Source organism: Bremia lactucae, linkage group LG12, assembly GCF_004359215.1.
Source record: "Bremia lactucae strain SF5 linkage group LG12, whole genome shotgun sequence".
Taxonomy (NCBI): domain Eukaryota; phylum Oomycota; class Peronosporomycetes; order Peronosporales; family Peronosporaceae; genus Bremia; species Bremia lactucae.
The window spans coordinates 4,476,565-4,495,150 of record NC_090621.1 but is presented as its reverse complement, the minus strand read 5'-3'; the positions used below and the strand labels follow the sequence as shown (position 1 = coordinate 4,495,150).

General features: G+C 46.1%; 7 protein-coding genes across 7 annotated transcripts; 3 read left to right on the top strand and 4 right to left on the bottom strand.

The window, feature by feature from the left end:
• Positions 1-2,805: 2,805 nt before the first annotated feature.
• On the top strand, positions 2,806-5,427 carry CCR75_002780 (uncharacterized protein; the record flags this gene model as incomplete). The annotated part of the gene is made up of 9 exons (XM_067960877.1): positions 2,806-2,882; positions 2,942-3,145; positions 3,206-3,554; positions 3,619-3,852; positions 3,960-4,127; positions 4,197-4,243; positions 4,316-4,417; positions 4,560-5,017; positions 5,108-5,427. 9 exons carry the CDS (start codon positions 2,806-2,808, stop codon positions 5,425-5,427), a joined length of 1,959 nt encoding a protein of 652 aa, XP_067820751.1.
• On the bottom strand, positions 5,023-6,042 carry CCR75_002781 (uncharacterized protein; the record flags this gene model as incomplete). The annotated part of the gene is made up of 2 exons (XM_067960878.1): positions 5,023-5,903; positions 5,970-6,042. The coding sequence occupies 2 exons, from the start codon at positions 6,040-6,042 to the stop codon at positions 5,131-5,133; spliced, it is 846 nt and encodes a 281-aa protein (XP_067820752.1). The 3' UTR covers positions 5,023-5,130.
• Positions 6,043-6,260: 218 nt separating this feature from the next.
• On the top strand, positions 6,261-10,077 carry CCR75_002782 (uncharacterized protein; the record flags this gene model as incomplete). The annotated part of the gene is made up of 6 exons (XM_067960879.1): positions 6,261-6,454; positions 6,515-6,605; positions 6,688-7,596; positions 7,655-7,713; positions 7,781-8,765; positions 8,847-10,077. 5 exons carry the CDS (start codon positions 6,261-6,263, stop codon positions 8,124-8,126), a joined length of 1,599 nt encoding a protein of 532 aa, XP_067820749.1. The 3' UTR covers positions 8,127-8,765; positions 8,847-10,077.
• Positions 8,568-10,082, bottom strand: CCR75_002783 (uncharacterized protein; the record flags this gene model as incomplete). Its single annotated transcript, XM_067960880.1, has 2 exons — positions 8,568-8,765; positions 8,847-10,082. 2 exons carry the CDS (start codon positions 10,080-10,082, stop codon positions 8,568-8,570), a joined length of 1,434 nt encoding a protein of 477 aa, XP_067820750.1.
• Positions 10,083-10,240: 158 nt separating this feature from the next.
• Positions 10,241-14,039, top strand: CCR75_002784 (uncharacterized protein; the record flags this gene model as incomplete). The annotated part of the gene is made up of 5 exons (XM_067960881.1): positions 10,241-10,282; positions 10,367-10,426; positions 10,494-10,643; positions 10,667-10,765; positions 10,827-14,039. The coding sequence occupies 5 exons, from the start codon at positions 10,241-10,243 to the stop codon at positions 10,926-10,928; spliced, it is 453 nt and encodes a 150-aa protein (XP_067820755.1). The 3' UTR covers positions 10,929-14,039.
• On the bottom strand, positions 11,493-14,048 carry CCR75_002785 (uncharacterized protein; the record flags this gene model as incomplete). The annotated part of the gene is made up of 1 exon (XM_067960882.1): positions 11,493-14,048. The coding sequence occupies one exon, from the start codon at positions 14,046-14,048 to the stop codon at positions 11,493-11,495; it is 2,556 nt and encodes an 851-aa protein (XP_067820756.1).
• A 1,618-nt stretch (positions 14,049-15,666) lies between these two features.
• On the bottom strand, positions 15,667-16,782 carry CCR75_002786 (uncharacterized protein; the record flags this gene model as incomplete). Its single annotated transcript, XM_067960883.1, has 1 exon — positions 15,667-16,782. The coding sequence occupies one exon, from the start codon at positions 16,780-16,782 to the stop codon at positions 15,667-15,669; it is 1,116 nt and encodes a 371-aa protein (XP_067820753.1).
• Between the last annotated feature and the right edge of the window lie 1,804 nt (positions 16,783-18,586).

The following is an 18,586-nucleotide window of genomic DNA, read 5'->3' as shown; positions in this document are numbered from 1 at the left end:
GCAGAACTCATGCGTCTCGCACGCTGGTTCTTGCCATCGCCCTTTGGGAAGGGAGTCCTCTTGCTGGGCATTTTTGCCCCAGCAGGGACCCTGGCATAGCAGCGAGCCATCATATGGCCGCGCTTGCCGCATTTAAAACAGACCACGTCTGCATTGCCCAACTCCATAGGAGTGGCATCTGTCCTCTCGGCCGACGGCTTATACCAAGCTGTCGCCGAGGCACTGTTGTAGGATTGCTCCTCAACTAAGGCAATTTGGATTGCCTCTTCCATCGTCGACGGCACCTTTCTGAAAAGGGCCTGTCGCGATGGGCCATGCCGTAGTCCGTTCATAAACGTGGGCACCTTAATGTGCTCCGGAATCGGACCTACGGTTATGGATGCGGACAGCGAGCGCATCTCTTGCACATACTCTTGCAGAGATCGCTTCGCCTGTCGCGCCCCAAAGAAGCGCGCCTGAAGCAACACTTCGTTGTTCGGCGGCTGGTACATGGCGCGAATCTTATCCTTAAAGATCGCCCATGAGGGGAACGCTTTTCTGTCCGCCATAAGCGCCGAGTAAGCCCACTCTGAGGCCTTACCGCGCAGATGCGACATAGCGTACGACACCATCCGGCTGTCGTCCTCGATGAGCTGGGCGACACCACATTGCTCCACGGCTAAAAGCCAGTGGACAATCGTGTGCGCCGCAGTTCCATCGAACTTGGGCGGGTCCATCCGAATGGGCCTCGGCTGATGCGGCCGGGCAGAGAGCATCTCAACAGTCCTGTTGAGAGCCTCGCTCCGAGCCTGCTCATGCCTCAGCTCATCCTGAGTCTGAGTGACGGACTCCGCCGCAGCATGGCTCTGTGCCTCGGACGCGGCCCTCCGCTGTCCGAGCACGAATGCCTCAAACTGCTCCAACTGAGCAACATGTTGCTCAGGAGGACTACCCAGGAGCCTGGCCAGGGCTTGTTCACCAAGTCCCTGCGCCATTAGCCCTGCCACCTCCCGATGATGTTCGGAGAGGTGGGGAAAATGAGCCCAATCAATATTGAGGCTCATCCTCACGTACACACGCAGAGATGCGGGTCGTGGGAAGGATTTCAAGTGCTACCAAGTGTAGGCGGGCACGTCGTAATGCGGCCACGCTCTACTTAGGCACACACCCTAGCACAGCGAGGAAGCGGTTAAACCTGCTTCTCTTGCGTGCAGTGAGGCAGTTGTGGTGGGCGCGTTAGCGACCTCACCCAACACACAAAGAACTCTGGTTAAGTGTCGTCACGGGAGCGGTAATCCGTCTCCTCGTGCGCACTTACCAAGTAGGTAGTATTTTTAGACTGATTTATATTTAATAGAATTAAATACAAATACCTATTTTTACCAATTAAAATGTTATCTCTTTAGATATCATTTAATATGTATTGCGAGCGTATCTTTATAGATACCTCGTGTAACGGATGACGCTGGGCGTCATCCCTCCTAATGTGAATGCACCCATGTGCATCATATCCACAAGGGTTGGTCACAAATGTGCACCACACCCGAGTGTTGAATTGACCATCCCCTTAAGTACACCAAGTATACTTAACGGGGACTGTGTAACATAGAAGCAACTTTAGCCCGTTACATCGAAGCAGCGCACGATTGAAATTATTTATGTCATGGAAGAGAAGCGACAGCAGCAGTTCAAGACCGCAGGGCTTCGCACGAAGGATCTAGCAAACATTACACATCTAGACCATAGCAACCAGACCGAATTGCTTCGCGACCAGCGCTATGTCAGTCGAGACACTTGCCATCTTTGTCTTCGGAAATGAACGAATTGCTATTGTAATAGCGACCAAAACCGCATTTATCCTGTAAACGTCGGCAGAGCCAGCAACCGTTGCGATAGTCCTACGCGCAAACGCCCCAGCGTGTATGTAGCTGAAAGCGGTACCCGCCGATGCAGCCGCTGCGATAACAATTGAAACCACTGCAATTGCTGTCAACAGCTGATCGTCGTCTTATTATTTCCGATTTACCATTATAAAAAATCAATTAAAGTTGATGACACGTGAGAGTTGGGATAAAATGTTATTTGTGATGGCTTAAGGATAGTTAAATCCGATCCTAAAGGTTTTTAAACTCGTGAATTGTGACCAACTGTCTTTGCAGATACTACAATGATGCCTTGCTAACGTTGGTTCTTATAGTGATATTTCCACATATTTAAAGGCAAAAGGATCCCGGCGAGTGGATCCTGTAGGTCTACCACGTGGTGTAACCAATGCCGGGGTTTGGACTTTCAAATCTTCATCCAAACATTTTGAAGGGGACGCAAAAATAGAGGTTGCTGATGCTGCATCAGCATCTCATACCTATTAAATCCATCTTCCAATTCAAAGTTTTTTCTTGCTTCCGTTGCTCCATCAAGTGTGCTATAACGTTCATCTAGTGGTATAGGAATACTCATATCTTGACAAAGTATTTTATGGTTGGGCTAACGAAGCTGTAGGAATTTATATACTGAAGGTGTATTTACATAATGAAGTACCGATGGCACGCTCAGGGGGTTCAGCTTCCTCATTGGCTGTAGTTGTTAGATTACTTGGGGTGAGGTACGCTTACCAAAAAGGTTAGGTACATGTAACGACACTTCAAACAATTCTTAAAATAAAATGCATGGTATTTTACCTGTCTGCTTGTGCAGAGCAGTAAGATACGATCTCTTTTTTCGAAGTTGCTCCTATATTCGGAAACAATACATTGCCTTTCAAAATCTCGATTGGCCGAAAATATTTTAAGTAAGCCAATAGGTTCGCCACAAGTTGCCATTTTCACGATGACGACGCCGCTATCTACCGCAGGGCCCTCTGACACGGATAAGCGCCTCAACGAGGAGCTGCTGCAGACGCTGCGGTACGAGTTGCTATATCATCACTCATTAAAATGAAGATCGGTACATCCGTATATGGCAGGTCTTGCGGACTGTACGAAAGCGACGAGCAGCTAGCCCGACGCGAGCGGGTGCTTAAACGACTGAACCATGTGCTTCAGGAGTATGCACTACAGGAGGCTTTGGCGTATTCTAGTGAAGAAGAGGCAATCAAAAAGCATGTACAGTTGCGCACATTTGGATCCTGCCGCCTTGGTGTGCAAAGCTGCGAAGCAGATATCGACACGTTCGTGAGACAGCTATTTTAACAGCGAGAATTTGAAATTAATTAATTTGGCTTGCACAGACTGTGTGTTGCGCCAAGGCACTGTGAACGCGGAAGATTTTTTGAAAAAGCGCCGATTTTGCTTGAAGCAGTGCCCGAAGTCACAAACTTGCGCATCATAAGGGATGCTTTCGTGCCGGTGATTAAGATGCAAATATACGGGATACCAGTGGACTTGCTGTTCGTGTCGCTGGATTTGAGCTCAATACCTGAGGACCTCGATATGTTGGACGACCAAATTTTACGTGGTTTGGACGAGGCTGCAGTGCGAAGTTGCAATGGCGTTCGTGTGACGGAACGAATTTTGCAACTCGTGCCCAACCTGGAGCGATTTCGGACAACATTGATTGCTGTCAAGCACTGGGCTCGGGTAAGCCCCATACGGACGTAAAAAACAAGCTAAAGCATGATTGCTCACGTGTATGCTTGGACAGGTTCGGGGTATCTATTCAAACGTTCTTGGCTTTCTCGGTGGCGTGAACTGGGCCATCTTAGTTGCGAGAATATGCCAGTTTTACCCAAACTCTTTACCTGCATCGTTGATTTCGCGTTTTTTTAGAATTTTTCAAATGTGGACGTGGCCGAACCCAATCATGCTCGACCGGGTGGACAATCCATTTAATTTAGGCTTCTCGGTGATTCTCTTATTATTCTGGATACAAGATGCGGTAGTTTGAGATTCCTGACTCAGCTATCGCCTCGTATCCACTAAATATATGGCTTATGTTTATTTGAATTACTCACTAATGTATTGGTGATTTATTTATCCGATTAGGGATGGAATCCCAAGATGAATGCACGTGACCGGTCTCATTTGATGCCAATCATCACACCAGCATACCCGGCGTTAAACTCGTCATACAATGTGATGGCTTCGACGCTTCAAATACTTAGGGCAGAATTTGGCAAAGGGCTTCATCGAACGCTTGAGATTGAGGCGAAGGTATTAAGTATAAAAGCATTGAGGATCCGCTTTATCCTAAATTATCGCTTCTGGCGTCTATTTGCTTAGAAACACTCTTGGGCGAATCTTTTTTCGGCTCCGAGATTTTTTCAAAGGTTTGTTATTCCTCATTGTAGGCTTTGTAGAAATGAAATGGATCATAGTATGTGATAATTACCGTACTTTAGATCAAAACACTTTTTACGTGTTCAGATTACTGCAAAAACTGCGAAAGACTTTGAGGGTTGGTTTGGCTGGGTCGAGTCTAGACTACGCCATCTGTTTTTACGGTACGTGAGGGATAGTGGCTACGATAGCATCCTTGAGCAGCTATCGTCGCCAAACTCACGTGCTCTTTCGATAGAAAAGATCATTTTAAACTTTAGAGGTGTATTTTTTCTTTGTTCTGACATGTAACTTTTTTGCGTTTAGACTGGAAGCACTCCCTGACGTCCGAATTCATCCCTTCGCTCGCTTTTTTGACTTTGTTGATTCCACGGAAGCAAGTCCTGAGAGTACACCCAAGAATGCGGTTCATTCCTCGTGGCTCTTCATTTGGCTCAAGTTCTCCGTCCCAAACACAACTCCAGCTACTGGCGCAACTTACACTGTGGATTTGACATGCGTGATTCGGGACTTTGCCTTTTATATCGACCAGTGGGAAGGTCGCCGACGTGGTATGGACATGCAGATAGACCATATAACACGCTCCCAGATTCCCAAGTGGGTACTGGATTCTCTAGACGACACGGCGGACGATAGCAAACACTTGAAGAAGTTATCACCAGTTTCAAACCTGTCCAAAATGAAGAAGCGCGATTGCAACGGTGTGGCGAAGGGATTGGGCGAGATGGCTGCCAGCGCACAAAGCTCATCGAAAAAGAGCAAAGGTACGTAGAAGGACAAAGAGAGTAGTATATTAGAATGGCTGGAGCGTGTGTCATAGGTACGCTTAACGCGTCTGGCTTTGGACAATATAGAGACTGAATTCTCGTCAGTATCGTTACTCGTTCTTAAACTCAGCCTTGCGCTTGTCAACAAATGCGGCCATACCCTCTTTCTGGTCCTTCGTGGCGAACGAGCTCCAAAAGAGGCGGCTCTCAAACTTAAGTCCCTCTTGCAATGTCTGCTCGTGGGCCGCATTCACGGCTTCTTTAGCCATTTTGACCACAGGCTGCGAAAACGACGCAATCTTGTTGGCCGTCTTAAGAGCCTCGTCCAGCAGCTGGTCAGAGGGCACGACGCGAGCCACAAGGCCACTCTTCTGGGCTTCCTGCGCGTCGATCATGTTTCCTGTTAAAACCATCTCCATAGCCTTTGCTTTGCCTATAGCACGTATAAGACGCTGCGTACCACCACAGCCCGGGATAGTACCGAGCGTGATTTCAGGCTGGCCAAATTTGGCCGAGTCGCCGGCAATGATGAAGTCGCAGAGCATGGCCAATTCACAGCCGCCACCGAGCGCATAACCATTGACAGCTGCGATCACGGGCTTAGACACTTTCGTAATGTCCCCCCAATTGGCGAACATGTTGCTATTATAAGCTTCTACAAAACTTTTGTTGGCCATCTCCTTGATGTCCGCTCCAGCCGCGAATGCCTTGTCGCTGCCTGTGATTATGATGGCGCCAATGTTTTTGTCAACATCAAAACCGTGGGCTGCCGCATTTAACTCCTCAATCAACGGGCTACACAGCGCATTCAGTGCCTTTGGCCGGTGAAGTGTAATGACGGCAACTTTGCCATGCACTTCAGTCAGGATGTTCTCGTACTCGGCTTTGACCATGTGCGAATAAGGAGGTTAGAAGATAAGGTGTATCGTAACTTAACCAGCTGGCACACCTTTTGATGCAAAGCAGCGAATGAAAGGGCGACGTAGAGCCAACGAGGAGCAGCTTGGACGTAAAGCGTTCATGATGGCAAATTTGGTTGTGATAGGAAAGATTTATTGTCACAACCATTGTTACGCGGCGCTAATTGGCTGGAAAGCGAACTAGGTTGGGGTGCTTCTGCATCTAATCAACTAGAGATGACGCGAAGTTGAAGTTTAAGAGCTGTAAACTTTACATTTATAGAGAAACTTTTCAGAATTAAGCAAATCCTTCTATTCCTCTTGTAGTCCAACTCGTTATCATGACGAGTGTCAATGGCTCTAGCATTCAAGAGGCCTATGCGCTCATGGCGACGCTACTGGCACCACGCGTGCCCGTACGATATCTAGAGCTATGTAGCATGCTATTACAGCCTCGGCAAATGCAGGAGATTTTTGAGGAGCGCGCTTCCGCAAAGCGCTGCGCTTTCCCAGTTTGCGAGAATATGCTGACCAGGTGCGCAATGGAATTGTATACTTTAACGGAAGATAACATAAATTTTATCGTATCCTGAAGGTCATTTGGCAAATTTCGCGTCTCTTTATCTCGCAAAGAGATCTATAGTGCTCAGCATGAGCAGCAGTTTTGCTCCTCGTTATGTCTGAAGGTAATTGATTTAGCTCGACACGTCAAAAAGTGATACAATTTAAGCAATGCGTATTTTTAAACCACTTCTGTCTTTCCTATAGAAAGCACGAGTAATGCTGACGAGATTAACTCGAAAACCTCCGCAGCTAATGCCGTCGATGTTAGAAGTTTTTGGTACGGACAAGCCGAATCCATCCCATTACGAAAAAAATGTGGAGAAGATTGGTGAAGCTGTCAAGAATGAAGCAGAAAAGAAGCACGTGCCACCTCCAATGGCCACGACTGTGTGGGCCAGGACACGAGATCTAGGAATTATCGAACGGAACATCCTTGCTACAAATACTCTATCCAACGTGCCACCAGCACCAGAAAATTCATCGGCAATAAACTTGAAAGAAATTGCATTCCCTGGAGCTCCAGAGAGACCATGTGTAACGGCTGACCAGGCGTGTCGTATTGAGGGCTACGTATTTCCAGCGCACAAACGTAAATTGGCAAAAAAAGTGGAGAGGCTGGTTAATAAAAGTCAGGGAGCTGAAGATAGTGAAGGCAATTTAGTGCTTAGCGACAGTGACGAGAGTGATTTGGCCAATAGTGATACGTCATCGTCGGGCAGCTTTGACATATCCGACTATGACGAAAACCAAGTGGTCACGCTAAGTGACCTTCCTCTGTTTAGCCACCTCTGGGGGTTATTTTCAAGCTGGATTACTCACGAGACGAAATTAGTAGTTGCGGGATTGTCATTGCCTGCTAAAGGAAAAGAGAGTTTCAATGCTAGTTTCCTCGCTGAAAAATTCTCGAAGAGCGAAGCGGATGCTGCACTTCGACGTGCCGGTCAGATTCGTACGGAGCGGTGGAATTCTCTATCACTTATGTTGAACCGACCACTGCCGCATGTTGCACGCCAGTTGAACCTTGCAAGCGATCGGTTTGCTAATCGCCGTATAGACGCGATTACAGAAACATTTAGATTACGTGAGGCCATCGACACCCGCAACGCGCACCAGGTACGATATCTTATCGAAGCGTGTTTGTTTGGGTAGCTGCTAACTTAAAAAGTGATAGTGGACATGTATCGCTACCATTCTATTACTTGTCGCTTACGACATTAAACCAGAACGCAGGTATGGAGAAGGAATAGTAATGCTGTTTGTATGAAGCAACCTGACGACATTGTGTTCACTTTCGAAGCAATCAAGCCAAAGCTGTTACCACGCTTGACACGTCAGAGCTTCAGCAGCTCCTGCAGCTCTTTTATGATTTACGTAACGATAGCGATGTAGAAGTCGACATGGATTTGACCCCGCTGCCTAGCAATGAGCCTGATGGTAAAGATTTGCTGAAGAATGAAAAGGTAGATGACGTATTACCAGCTTCGTGTCGCAAATGTCGTCGACCGAAAGCCAGGTGCATCTGTCAAAGTCGCGCTGAGAATGGGGTAGAGGGAAACACATCAGCAACTTTGGAAAAAATGTTTCAAGAGGCGCTTTCACTGCGCGAGGAGTATGATGAATTATTGCAGTCGGATATCTTCTGATCTAATATTGTGAGACCAGCACAACCTCTTTGCGAATGTTGACAAGCAATCAGAATTTGTAATCGATTTTTGAGACAAAGGATGCGTGAGCTTGATGATGCGAAATTAAGATTTGTGCGTGTCTTGAATGTCGTAGCAAATTGACTACCAGGTGTTTGAGCAATAATTGTGCGACGATCTACATAGGCTCAGCCTTGTTATGTTATAGTGTATCCTGCCGTTTTTTGCATTGGGCAACTACGCCACGGTCATGGACGACTTGTCTTCGCTGCAAACAGCGCTGTCTAATTTGGCCGTATAGTATGAGTCAGTATTGATAGAACGGAATGTGCTGCATGCTGCAGATGTGTATCATGAGCACGTTAAGACAATAATGTGGCTCTATCATCGTGTTAAAGATTCATTGGTACAAATATCAATTGAGTTAAACGACAGTTCTAGTTAGTCCTCTTCCATGCACGCGTCTGCGTCCCCTTCTTCTTCTGATGTAAGGCCATCATTCTCCGGCAACATGCCCATAACGAGGTCGTATTCAGTTGTCTCACCAGCAGCATGAGAGACGGGGGCCGCTTTTATTGTGATGACACGCTTGTGACCCTTCGGGTTAGAGCTGTACAGCAAGGTCTCAGCATCAGAAAGCTGGGATCAGAAAGAAATCAAAGTCACAAGAATGCGTTATATCGTCATCGCACCATTTGTTATCACAATACGAAATCAAACCTTTGCCAGATCCAGCTCTTTGTACCACGCGGGTACTTCAAATCGTGATTTGGACTTAGCTGGCGGTTGACACGAGACACTGTACACGCTCTTGCCTAAATTTTGCAGAAAAGTCCGTGCGACCATGAGAATGTCGGGATCACCGCCTTTACGAAGCATGTTGCGTTTAACTGCAAGTTTGACCAAGAATTCTTCATAGTTTCGAAACACTGGGATCAAGAGTGTTTGCATGAGGTTTGAAGCGTCACAACGCTCGACAATTTGCTTAACGACTGGAACAGGGTCGTCTACAAACACGCCAGCAACCCCATGTCGCAACACAGCCGATGACTCGTCGCTGTAGTCCGGGTTTAGAGCTGGACAGTCAACGAGCACAATTTTCTCCCCATACCGGATTTCTTGCATCGTCTTCGTTGACTGCGGATTGCTAGATACATCAGCAACTTGCCGGCGTTTAATTGAGTTGAGGAGCGTGCTCTTGCCTACGTTAGGGTAGCCAATTACAGCAATTCGAATAGGTTTACTCGATTTATTGGCCAATTCGTCAAGGAATAAGCGCAGTGGCTGCACCTGTCCATTATCGCGCATGCCACAGAGGTTCTGCTGGCGGTCGTATAGCGCTTGATGGCCTTTTTCCTGCCTCGTTTTCTTCGTGCTTTCCGATACTTTCATATTCAACGCACGCACAGGGATAGTCGGGTGGAAACGCCGCAAGTACATTGTCCACTTTTGAGCCGTCTCAGCAGACACTAGATCGATCTTGTTAAGAATAAGCACTAGCTTTTTTCGTCCTTTAGCCACTAATCCGTCCTCAAGGGACAGCGAGCGAGAGCCCTGAGGATCCCGAGCATCAAGCACCACGAGCACTAAGTCAGCTTCTTGCACGGCCCGTTTTAAGTCCTTTTTAGCCTGCATTTCGACGTTCAGCGGCGTCAGGGGAGTAACGTCGTTGTGGCGTTGAAGCGTTGCCAATTGCTTCGCCTTCTTTTTCTCCGCTTTTCGCTGTTGCTGGGCTTCACGTTGTGCATCAATCTCAGCAACACGCGCCTCCTCAACCTGCAACAATAGCTCTTCTTTAAAAGGCCAGTTGTTCGGTATGCCCGGATCCTTCTTCTTCTTGTGCTGGCCCAGCTTCTCAGCCTTGCGCTCTTGCCGTTTGTGCTCGCGCACTTTGCGAGCAATCTTGTACTTCTTATGCAGCGACAAACGCTTGGACTTTCCCTTCTTCTTCACCATCGCGACTTGCTACTTTAACGACTGTGCCATGACACAGTTGCCGGCTCCAGTCGTTTGATTTCCAAGTGGTGATTGGTAGATAATACTTCATGTTGGCGTCCAATTAAATACACCCGAGTAATTGCAGTATTCCAATACATGTCGATTTTCAAGCGAACATGCGGCTTCTGACACATAATATGCTCGTCTGCAATGTCAAGGTACATGACCCAGAGCAGTAACGCAATCAAAGTTTTTGAGTGCTCTTTTCTACTATATTAATTAAAGACTTTGTTCTGTATTAGGCGTGCACCAACACAGCTGGACGCGACGCGGGGGCTTATCCTCTTAACTTCCCGCTGCGAGTGCGTCGCCACACGCAAGCTCTTCTTTTGCGAAGGCTGACAATTGGCCTTTGTACTATCACTATAGATCGCACCGGAGATGGATGGTGTCGTCGTGCTCGAGACGCAATTCAGCAAAAGCTTTATGCTGCACATCATGAACTCCATTGATTACCCGGCGCTGTGCCACACTACCAAGGAGGCGCGTTGCAATATTCTTGGACGAAGACGGTATTATGTTTAACCCTATTATTTGCGCAGTTAAACCACCCAGACGTACCGATTTTACCGGAGCAAATGCCTACCGATTTAGTCAACCACGAAAATTTGCTACAACTCATTCACCGCGTAATTTTTAACGTAAGTAGCACGAGAGCTGGACCAGATGAGGAAACTGTGATTAATAATTGGTCATTTGCAGACAAATATTGTGGAGGGAGAGCTTATCTGCAATAATTGTGGACGGTGCTACCCAATTACAAATGCCGTGCCAAATATGCTATTGGAAGAAGACGAACTTTAGTTGCATTTTGATTTTACTTTTATGAAATTAATTACGATCGCTATCTCGCGTGTTGCTTCCCCATTTCAAGTCTTTATGCACTTACACTGATTGTTAATTTTATGAAGTTCAACGAACTGCACTCGCTTAATCGAACGTGGCGACGCGACCGCATAGCTCAGCTTATTGACCTAGTATCAAAGTGGTTACTTTGTTTTGGACATATTCGGAACAATAGGCGTGGTTATCTTCCATCTCGATGGGAATTTGTAGTTTGCATATTTGCCCGTTCATTTCCATAATGGTTTTATCTGCCAAAAACGCCACTGCACTATCGCCACACAAATTTCCAGACTGTCAAGCTTAAAGCTTTGTTGACGCTGTTTGACCAGATCTAAGTAATTTAACTTTTTCAAGGCATCGTCGAGAATAGTGATTGGAATCGTTTCAAAAAAATGCCAAGCCTTCCAGATGTGCCCCCAACTAATTTTGCGATCGTAAAAGTGGCAAACAAGACAAGGTTATCCAGTTGTTGACGAAGCTGAAAGCGTAATGGTACTATTGCTACTCTCACTGCTTCTGAAGTTACAACGTGTCGAGCTGTTTCCGATAAAATGCTTTAAGTTCGTCCACCTCGGTCTGTAATTCTTCCACTTGCTCCTCTTTTTCGCCAAAAAGCTCGAGTAACACCACTTGGTGCTTTTGTAATTTTGCCAATTCGACTAGTGCCTGCTCACGCTGCGCCTCTACACTCTCCAGTAACGCATTGCGTGTACTCAGTCGGACTATTTCATCAGTCGTTTCCTTCTGCCGGGCTTCTAAAGCTTCGAGTTGCTGCTTCAGCAATCGGTTCTCCCCCTCACGTAAATGCAATCGTTGCTGCAGCTGACTTAGACCCAAGACCAATGTGTTACCAGCATTCATGCACGTCGGCTCGATTACTTTAGTCTCTAACGTCGTCTTTAAAATCGCTGCTTCGTGAGTCATGGCCCTATCACATTCGTCACGATCAAAATTTTGCTTTCCATACTTAAGCTGTGAAGATGTAGAGCCTGTTGACAATGGCGCGGCCAATGTTAAGCTTTTGGATTGCTGCAACTCTTTTTCAAGCCATGCTATGTCTTGTCGAAGCTGTGCTTCACGCTCTTGAGCCTGTTCGAGTTTAGCTGCTGCGGCGCTAGATGTCTCTTGTTCCTTATTACATGTTTCAATACTTTCCAATCGGGCCTGAAGTTGCTGCTTCGCTGCTAGATTAATGTCACATTGGCGTTTCGCTTGATTCAAATCAATTTTAAGGGCATCAATTTGTCCGCGCAACTCACGTGTTTCCACTCTTGCGCTCTCAATTATTTTTTCAGCAGTTTCGAGCTTACCCTGCGTCCTTGACCGCACAAGCTCATTCTCCTCTATCGTCTGTTCAAGATTGCGCATCTTCTGTTCCGTTTCAAGCTTTTTTTCTTCTAAATCGCGACACTTTTTGTTCGCTTCCTCCATCTGACTAAGAAGTGCAATTTCACAAGCTTTCCATTTCTCTTGTCGCAAACGCTGCTCTTCTCGCAACTCATGAATTTGATGAAGCAAAGGTTGAGTGGCTTCCGAGACACTTTGTCCTAACAGATCCACGCGAACCATTGCATCCTGCCACTTTTGTCTTAGGTATAAAATCTCTGTTCGCGCCTTTCCCTCTTGACGAGCGGTGTCTTGCTCCAAGTCATGAATTTGGTTTTGTAGAAACATCACGGTGCGTTCGAGCTCGTCTTTTTCAAGCTCCAGCTCCTCGTTGGACTGAGTCAATGCCTTCAGCTGCTCTGATTCGTTTGCTTTTTTACTCAAGTCCTGAGTCAATTTTTCCGCTTGAGTTTGAAGTTTCTGCACTTCTTGTAAAGCCTCCTGAGCTTGTTTTTCAGCCTTTTCCGCTTCGGCACTTGCAGTCGAAAGACTGCTGGACAATTGAGTATTTTCCTGCAGAAAACGTGTTTTCTCATCTTCACACGACTTCAGCTTTGTCGATAATATATTTACCTCCTTCGTAGAGGCTTCAAGCTGCGACTGATATTTTAAAGCTTGAATTTCCACTTCGTCCTTTTCTTTCCGCAACATACGCAGCCGCTGCTCTAGCTGTGCTTGCTTAATAGAGAGTGCTTGACCTTCATTTAATAACGCACCAAGCTTCTCTTCTTTCTCTGCCAACGCAATTTGCAGTGACTGGACATCGCCATGCTGACTCGTACTTGTATCTCGTTGCAGCTGCATCAGCTTTGTCACTTCTTGGCGCATACTTTCTAGTTGTGCAGTCAGATTTTGCACGCGTCCGACTGCTGCAACCTCACGATAGCACGTCTTGTCCAGCTCGTCATGCAGCTCTTGTATTGTCGTGGATGTTGCCAACAGCTGCGACTCTCTCATTAATAACTCTTTGCGCAGCAATACTACATCACAGCTCTCAAGTGACTCCAATTCATCCTTGCATTGTTCGTGTTCAGCAATCTTCTCCTCATAATTCTTTTCACCTTGGTGTTGACTTGCAACCACCTCAGTCATTGCCTCGTTGGCTTCATCTGTGGTCATTTCGCGCAATTGATCAGACGTCAGTAGCGTCTGCTTTGCTAACGTAGTAGCATTTGGTACATTTAATGCATCGGCGATGTCTTCGTTTGTCGGTATTGCTTTAAATTCAAGCGCTTTTGCTTGTATTTCCTTCTCTACCTGTCCAGGTTCCGTAGTACTCTTGTTGCAAGCAGCATCAGTGGGCTTTCTCTTTTCCTCACGTAATTCCGTATCACCGTCAAACAAAACTTCGTCAGCCTCATCCTGCGATTTCTTCGCCTTGACAATTTTAAGCTGCAAGTTTTCTGCTTTACTATCCACAATTTCTTCTTCGCTCTGCATCTTATCTGCTGCGACATCCACAGTCGAATTTTGGGTCTCGGTTCGATCTTTAATCGTGCCATCAATTTGCTCCTGCGATTCGAAATCGGACTCTGCGAGTGACTGAGACACGGAAACGCCAGGCACACCAGCCACCACGTTGTCGAACGATTTCTCTACGTCCTCGCGGAGACTTCGAACTTGCTCGATTCCTTGTGACACGATGGACGTCACGTTGAGCTTGTTGCCCCAGCCACCCCATGTCGATGACATCGGCTATTTCCAACAGAATACTGTCTTGAAGAGGTATAAGATAAAGTTGACCACACAACTGATAAAACAATGCAATTTTATAGTGACAATAATGTGAACTTGAAAGCTGAAGACTCGTTCGTAAGAGCGTGACTTACTATTCGGGGACAAAGTGACGACTTTTTATTGTGGACTTGCTCCGCCCGCGACTTGCTTTGTTAAAATTAATGCCCGCAAAATACTTTAAAGAATTATATTGATAGACATTAGACAAACTTCGCCGCACTCCATCACAACACTTTTGAAGCTTAATTGGTTCTATTAACTGTTGTGGTATTATTTTGCTAGTCTTGTCAATGGTGTATTTTTCCTTTCAGCGACGCAATAAATAAATCATTGCTTTGTATTCCTCACCAAAGCCTGACGGGTTTTCTTCAGAAACCATCACGGTATGCATTGCGCTGTCCAATCTGCTGCAACATCGAAAGAATTACTAACTGACACGAACCCGGATACGAAGATGTCATTTTTCTTGGGCATCAATCTTATATGGTTCGAGCAGCTGACGAAATTTTTTACCATTTTACGTTATTATCGACTTCGTAACGTATTTTGCTGTTATAATTGCTAAAAAAGGACGATCTAAAAGTATGTTTTCTCTACATCAGAGTGCGTGAGTGAGGGATTACTCGATTGAGCCATTTCTAATGCGTAGCTTCAGGTAGTCGACCAACGACAAGGCAGTCCAGAACAGATTAGTCGGCCAAAGTCGAAGCATGGCCCGATAACCCGTTCAAGGGTCAAAATTTGTGAGCTAGTGAACTTCCTAATCGCCACAACGGATCTGCTTCTTCTGTACGCATCCGTCTGACCTCTGATCATTCGCTTGATATTCCTGTCGTGAGCATGCAAATGGTACATGCTTTTAAAAAGTTATACTGTTCGAATGGATTTTCACACTGTGACCCAATCAATCAATAAAAGTATCCGTTGAGATCACGATGACTTGGTGAAAATAAAGCAGAGCTTCCGAGAACTTTAGAAGACATAATGGCCTCTTTGCCAAGTAACTCGCTTTTATTACGATGCGGTAATAGCCTTCTACATCGGCCACCGCATAACCAAAATAGCACCACTTATTAAATTCATGGCGATCACAATTATTTCAGTCTGATCATAAAGTAGTTGTTTGAACTTAAAAGTATACAAAATAGCATATTCATATGCTGCATCCATATAAGCAAATTGACTTCGACTTGCAGGGCCTCTCCATCCTCCGCCGACTCGCCTAACCGATACTTTGATAGCCTAACAACATTATCCAATTCAAAACAGCAGTCTTGACGTTGCAAAGCACTCACGACAAAGACGAACGACTGTGAGCGACAAATTTATCCACCCTTCCAATGTCACGTAGGTTTCCAACGTCTTGCCTAGCTTGTGGTATCTTCCATATTATGTTCTCCTTTAAAAGCTCACCTGCTTTCTCAGGAGGCGTGCGAAAACAATCAAAAATACTTAAGACAGTGCAGGCGCTGCCCAGAAGTAGAATAATGTAAAAGCCTCCGTTTCGAGGAATTTATTACAACAATTCGGACACTTCATGGCCAAGTGCCCTTCTATACCATTATCTTTGAAACTAGTATGGTCGGGAGGCTTTGCGTACCTTGCGAATCCTTGCGGAGCCATGCCCCGTCAACTTCATCGTCGACTGCAGGTTGCTGTCGAGACCAGAAGCTGATGCACCGGAGTTTGACCACTTGCAAAGGCGTGTGTCCTCGCCTCCCGTGTACAGTGTTGTGTTCTCCGGATTGTAATATAAACACCGCACACAGGCTTTGTGTCCTCCATGAAGCGCAGTTGCGTGTTGCACCCGACCGTCTTTGCTGATTGTGACGGCATTCATATTGCCTTCGTGGTTACCCGCTAGCAGAAACAGCTCGCTCGACTGGTCGTCGTAGACGCAATCGATTAAATAGTCTGTTTTGAAACCGTACTTGTTACAGTCATCACGAATTGTGTCGTAGTGGTGCAGGCGCTCGGCCGTCCAAATGTTCCACAAGTCGAGCGTCTCACTGCCGGTGAGACAGAAAATATTTTCCCTCTCTGGACCGAAGAAGCCAACAGTAGTGACGGCACTCTCGACGTTAAAAATGCTCTCGATTGTATCTTCTTTTTCAGGTATACGGCAATCAAAGAAGCACACGACACCGTCCTCGGATGCTGTGACGACAAAATTTTGCTGCATTGGATGGAATCGTACCTTAGTGATGGCGTCGACATGGCTTTCACCGTATTGATTCAATAGAGTACCCGTGCGAACGTCATAAAATAGTGCAAGCTCGTCAGTACCAGTAGCCAGTAGCGTCTCACCGCAGCCGATCGACAAACTCCAAACTTCGCGTCCGACAGGTACCACCATGGCTGGTAGTGCTGTACGGGTATCCCAGAGTTTGACGCAGTGGTCACTTGAGCATGTAGCCAACTGGAAGGGCGAGGATGGAGATGTATACACTTCATTTATAGCGCTGCTATGAGCTTGGAACTCGTGGAGGAGACTTAAAGTCTCGAGGTTGCGGAGCTGCATCTTGCCATTGGAAAGCGCTAAAGCTAAACCGCTTTTTTGTGCCGTTGGCTGACAATCGAGTATATAATCATAGTCAGAGTCTTCATTTATTTTTGTTAATTCTCGAGCGATATCGCCAGGTGAAGCGAATGCTACTACCGCCGTCTGCTCTAATGTAAGGTTTCGCATGTCTTAATGTAGCAATCGAGCTGATGGTATAGAACGAGTGTATCATTAGGTGACTTGAAACAGGATACTATGTAATTTGCCAGTACATAACGTATGGTGGACAAAAGTACGGTCCTTTCTATTTGGCCATTTAATTAGCCTTAAGTGGCGGATACTTGCCGTCCAGTATTGCACGACGTTACGCTGCACTGAAAGCTTTTCTAGCGATAAATAGTTGCGATCCGGTCCACCCGTAAGTTAGTTTGGCACATTATGGCAAGGATGTGCCAAATTCGCCACCATCTTTGTACCGGGGTGTATCGTTACATGAAATTAACACTTAAAGGTTGTTAATTAATATATTATCTAAAAGGTAGATAATATTTGGAGGAAATTACTTTATATAGTAATGTCCTGAATTCTTATCCATAAATAGGTATAGAGTATTATATCTATTTATTCCGCAGACTAATCAGCTGTAGAGGTAATCAAAGAGAGTTACAGATAAGATAGAGATAATAATTCAATTACATGTTTAGTATTAGATTATAATTAAGTTAGCATTTACAAGATAGAAAGAGAGACACTTTATTATATTAATACAGTTTTCATTTAACCCTCTTTAAGGCTAGTTGCCTTAAAGAGAAGTCTTCCTCTGCACGCACTAGTGTACGTGAAATAACGTAGGTCACCACTCGCAACTGAAGCAGTGCGAAGTGGACTTGAACTGAAGCAGTTCAAGTCGTAGTGCCCCGTTACACCTGGTAGCACTTTGAAGTCCGTCCAAGGACCACATTTCCCACATCTAACATGGACATGATAGATGATAGTGGGAATACGCATCACGTTTCCCGTGAAAGCTACTCCTTTTTAAGAGATATAGAAAGGAGTGCGGTCGAACGAATGAGTTCGACCGTAGGAAACGATGCAATATTGGCAATGCTGTCCAATTTGGACAGAGATGCCCTCCATTCAGCCATCGCCAAGTTCATACAACATGAACTTGACGAGATGAAGGAAAAGGTAGCCTTGCTGAATCAGCAAGGCTCTCAACAGGCAGAACTGTTGAGATTACAACAGGTACAGACCCCTGTACCTGGGATGACGCAAACGCGTCGTCCCGAAACCTTAAAGATTGACATCATTAAGTATAGGGGAGTCGAAGAAGACTTCCTCTTGAGATGGTTTGTCGAGTTGAACGATGCCATTAGGGCACGTCACATCGTCGACGAGCAAATGCTAGTCGCATTTGCTCAATCAAATTTGGCAGGTCGTGCCAAAACTTGGGCATTGGGCCTTAAGTTGCGCGACCCATACGTCTTTGGGTCGCTAGAGGCTTATAAAGCCCGGCTCAAGCAGACGTTCGAATTGCCAAGGGCTGAGTTCAGAGCTCGTTCAGAGCTTTTGAAACTCAAGCAAGGCAAGCGTGATGTCCACGCATATGCCCAGCACATACGACTCTTAGCGAGTTGTATAACAAATAGCCCAGTTCAAGAACACACGTTGATTACGGTGTTTATGCAAGGTCTTACCGATGGTCCCGTAAAGACCCACCTGTTCCGCTTGGAACTGGATACGCTTGAAGAAGCAATATCCGTTGCGGAACAGCAGGACTTTAGATTGAGACAGGCTCAAGCTAGTTCGTCATCATATCGTCCTCCAAGACGGCACGAGTCAGGAGGCCCAGAACCTATGGACCTTTCTTACGTCGAAAGCGAGAGACCTCGCTTTTCGAGCAATAAGCGATCGCAGAAGTGCCATCGCTGCCAAAAACTAGGACACTACGCTCATGAGTGTGGTGCCCCACGCCCAGCACCGAAAGGTA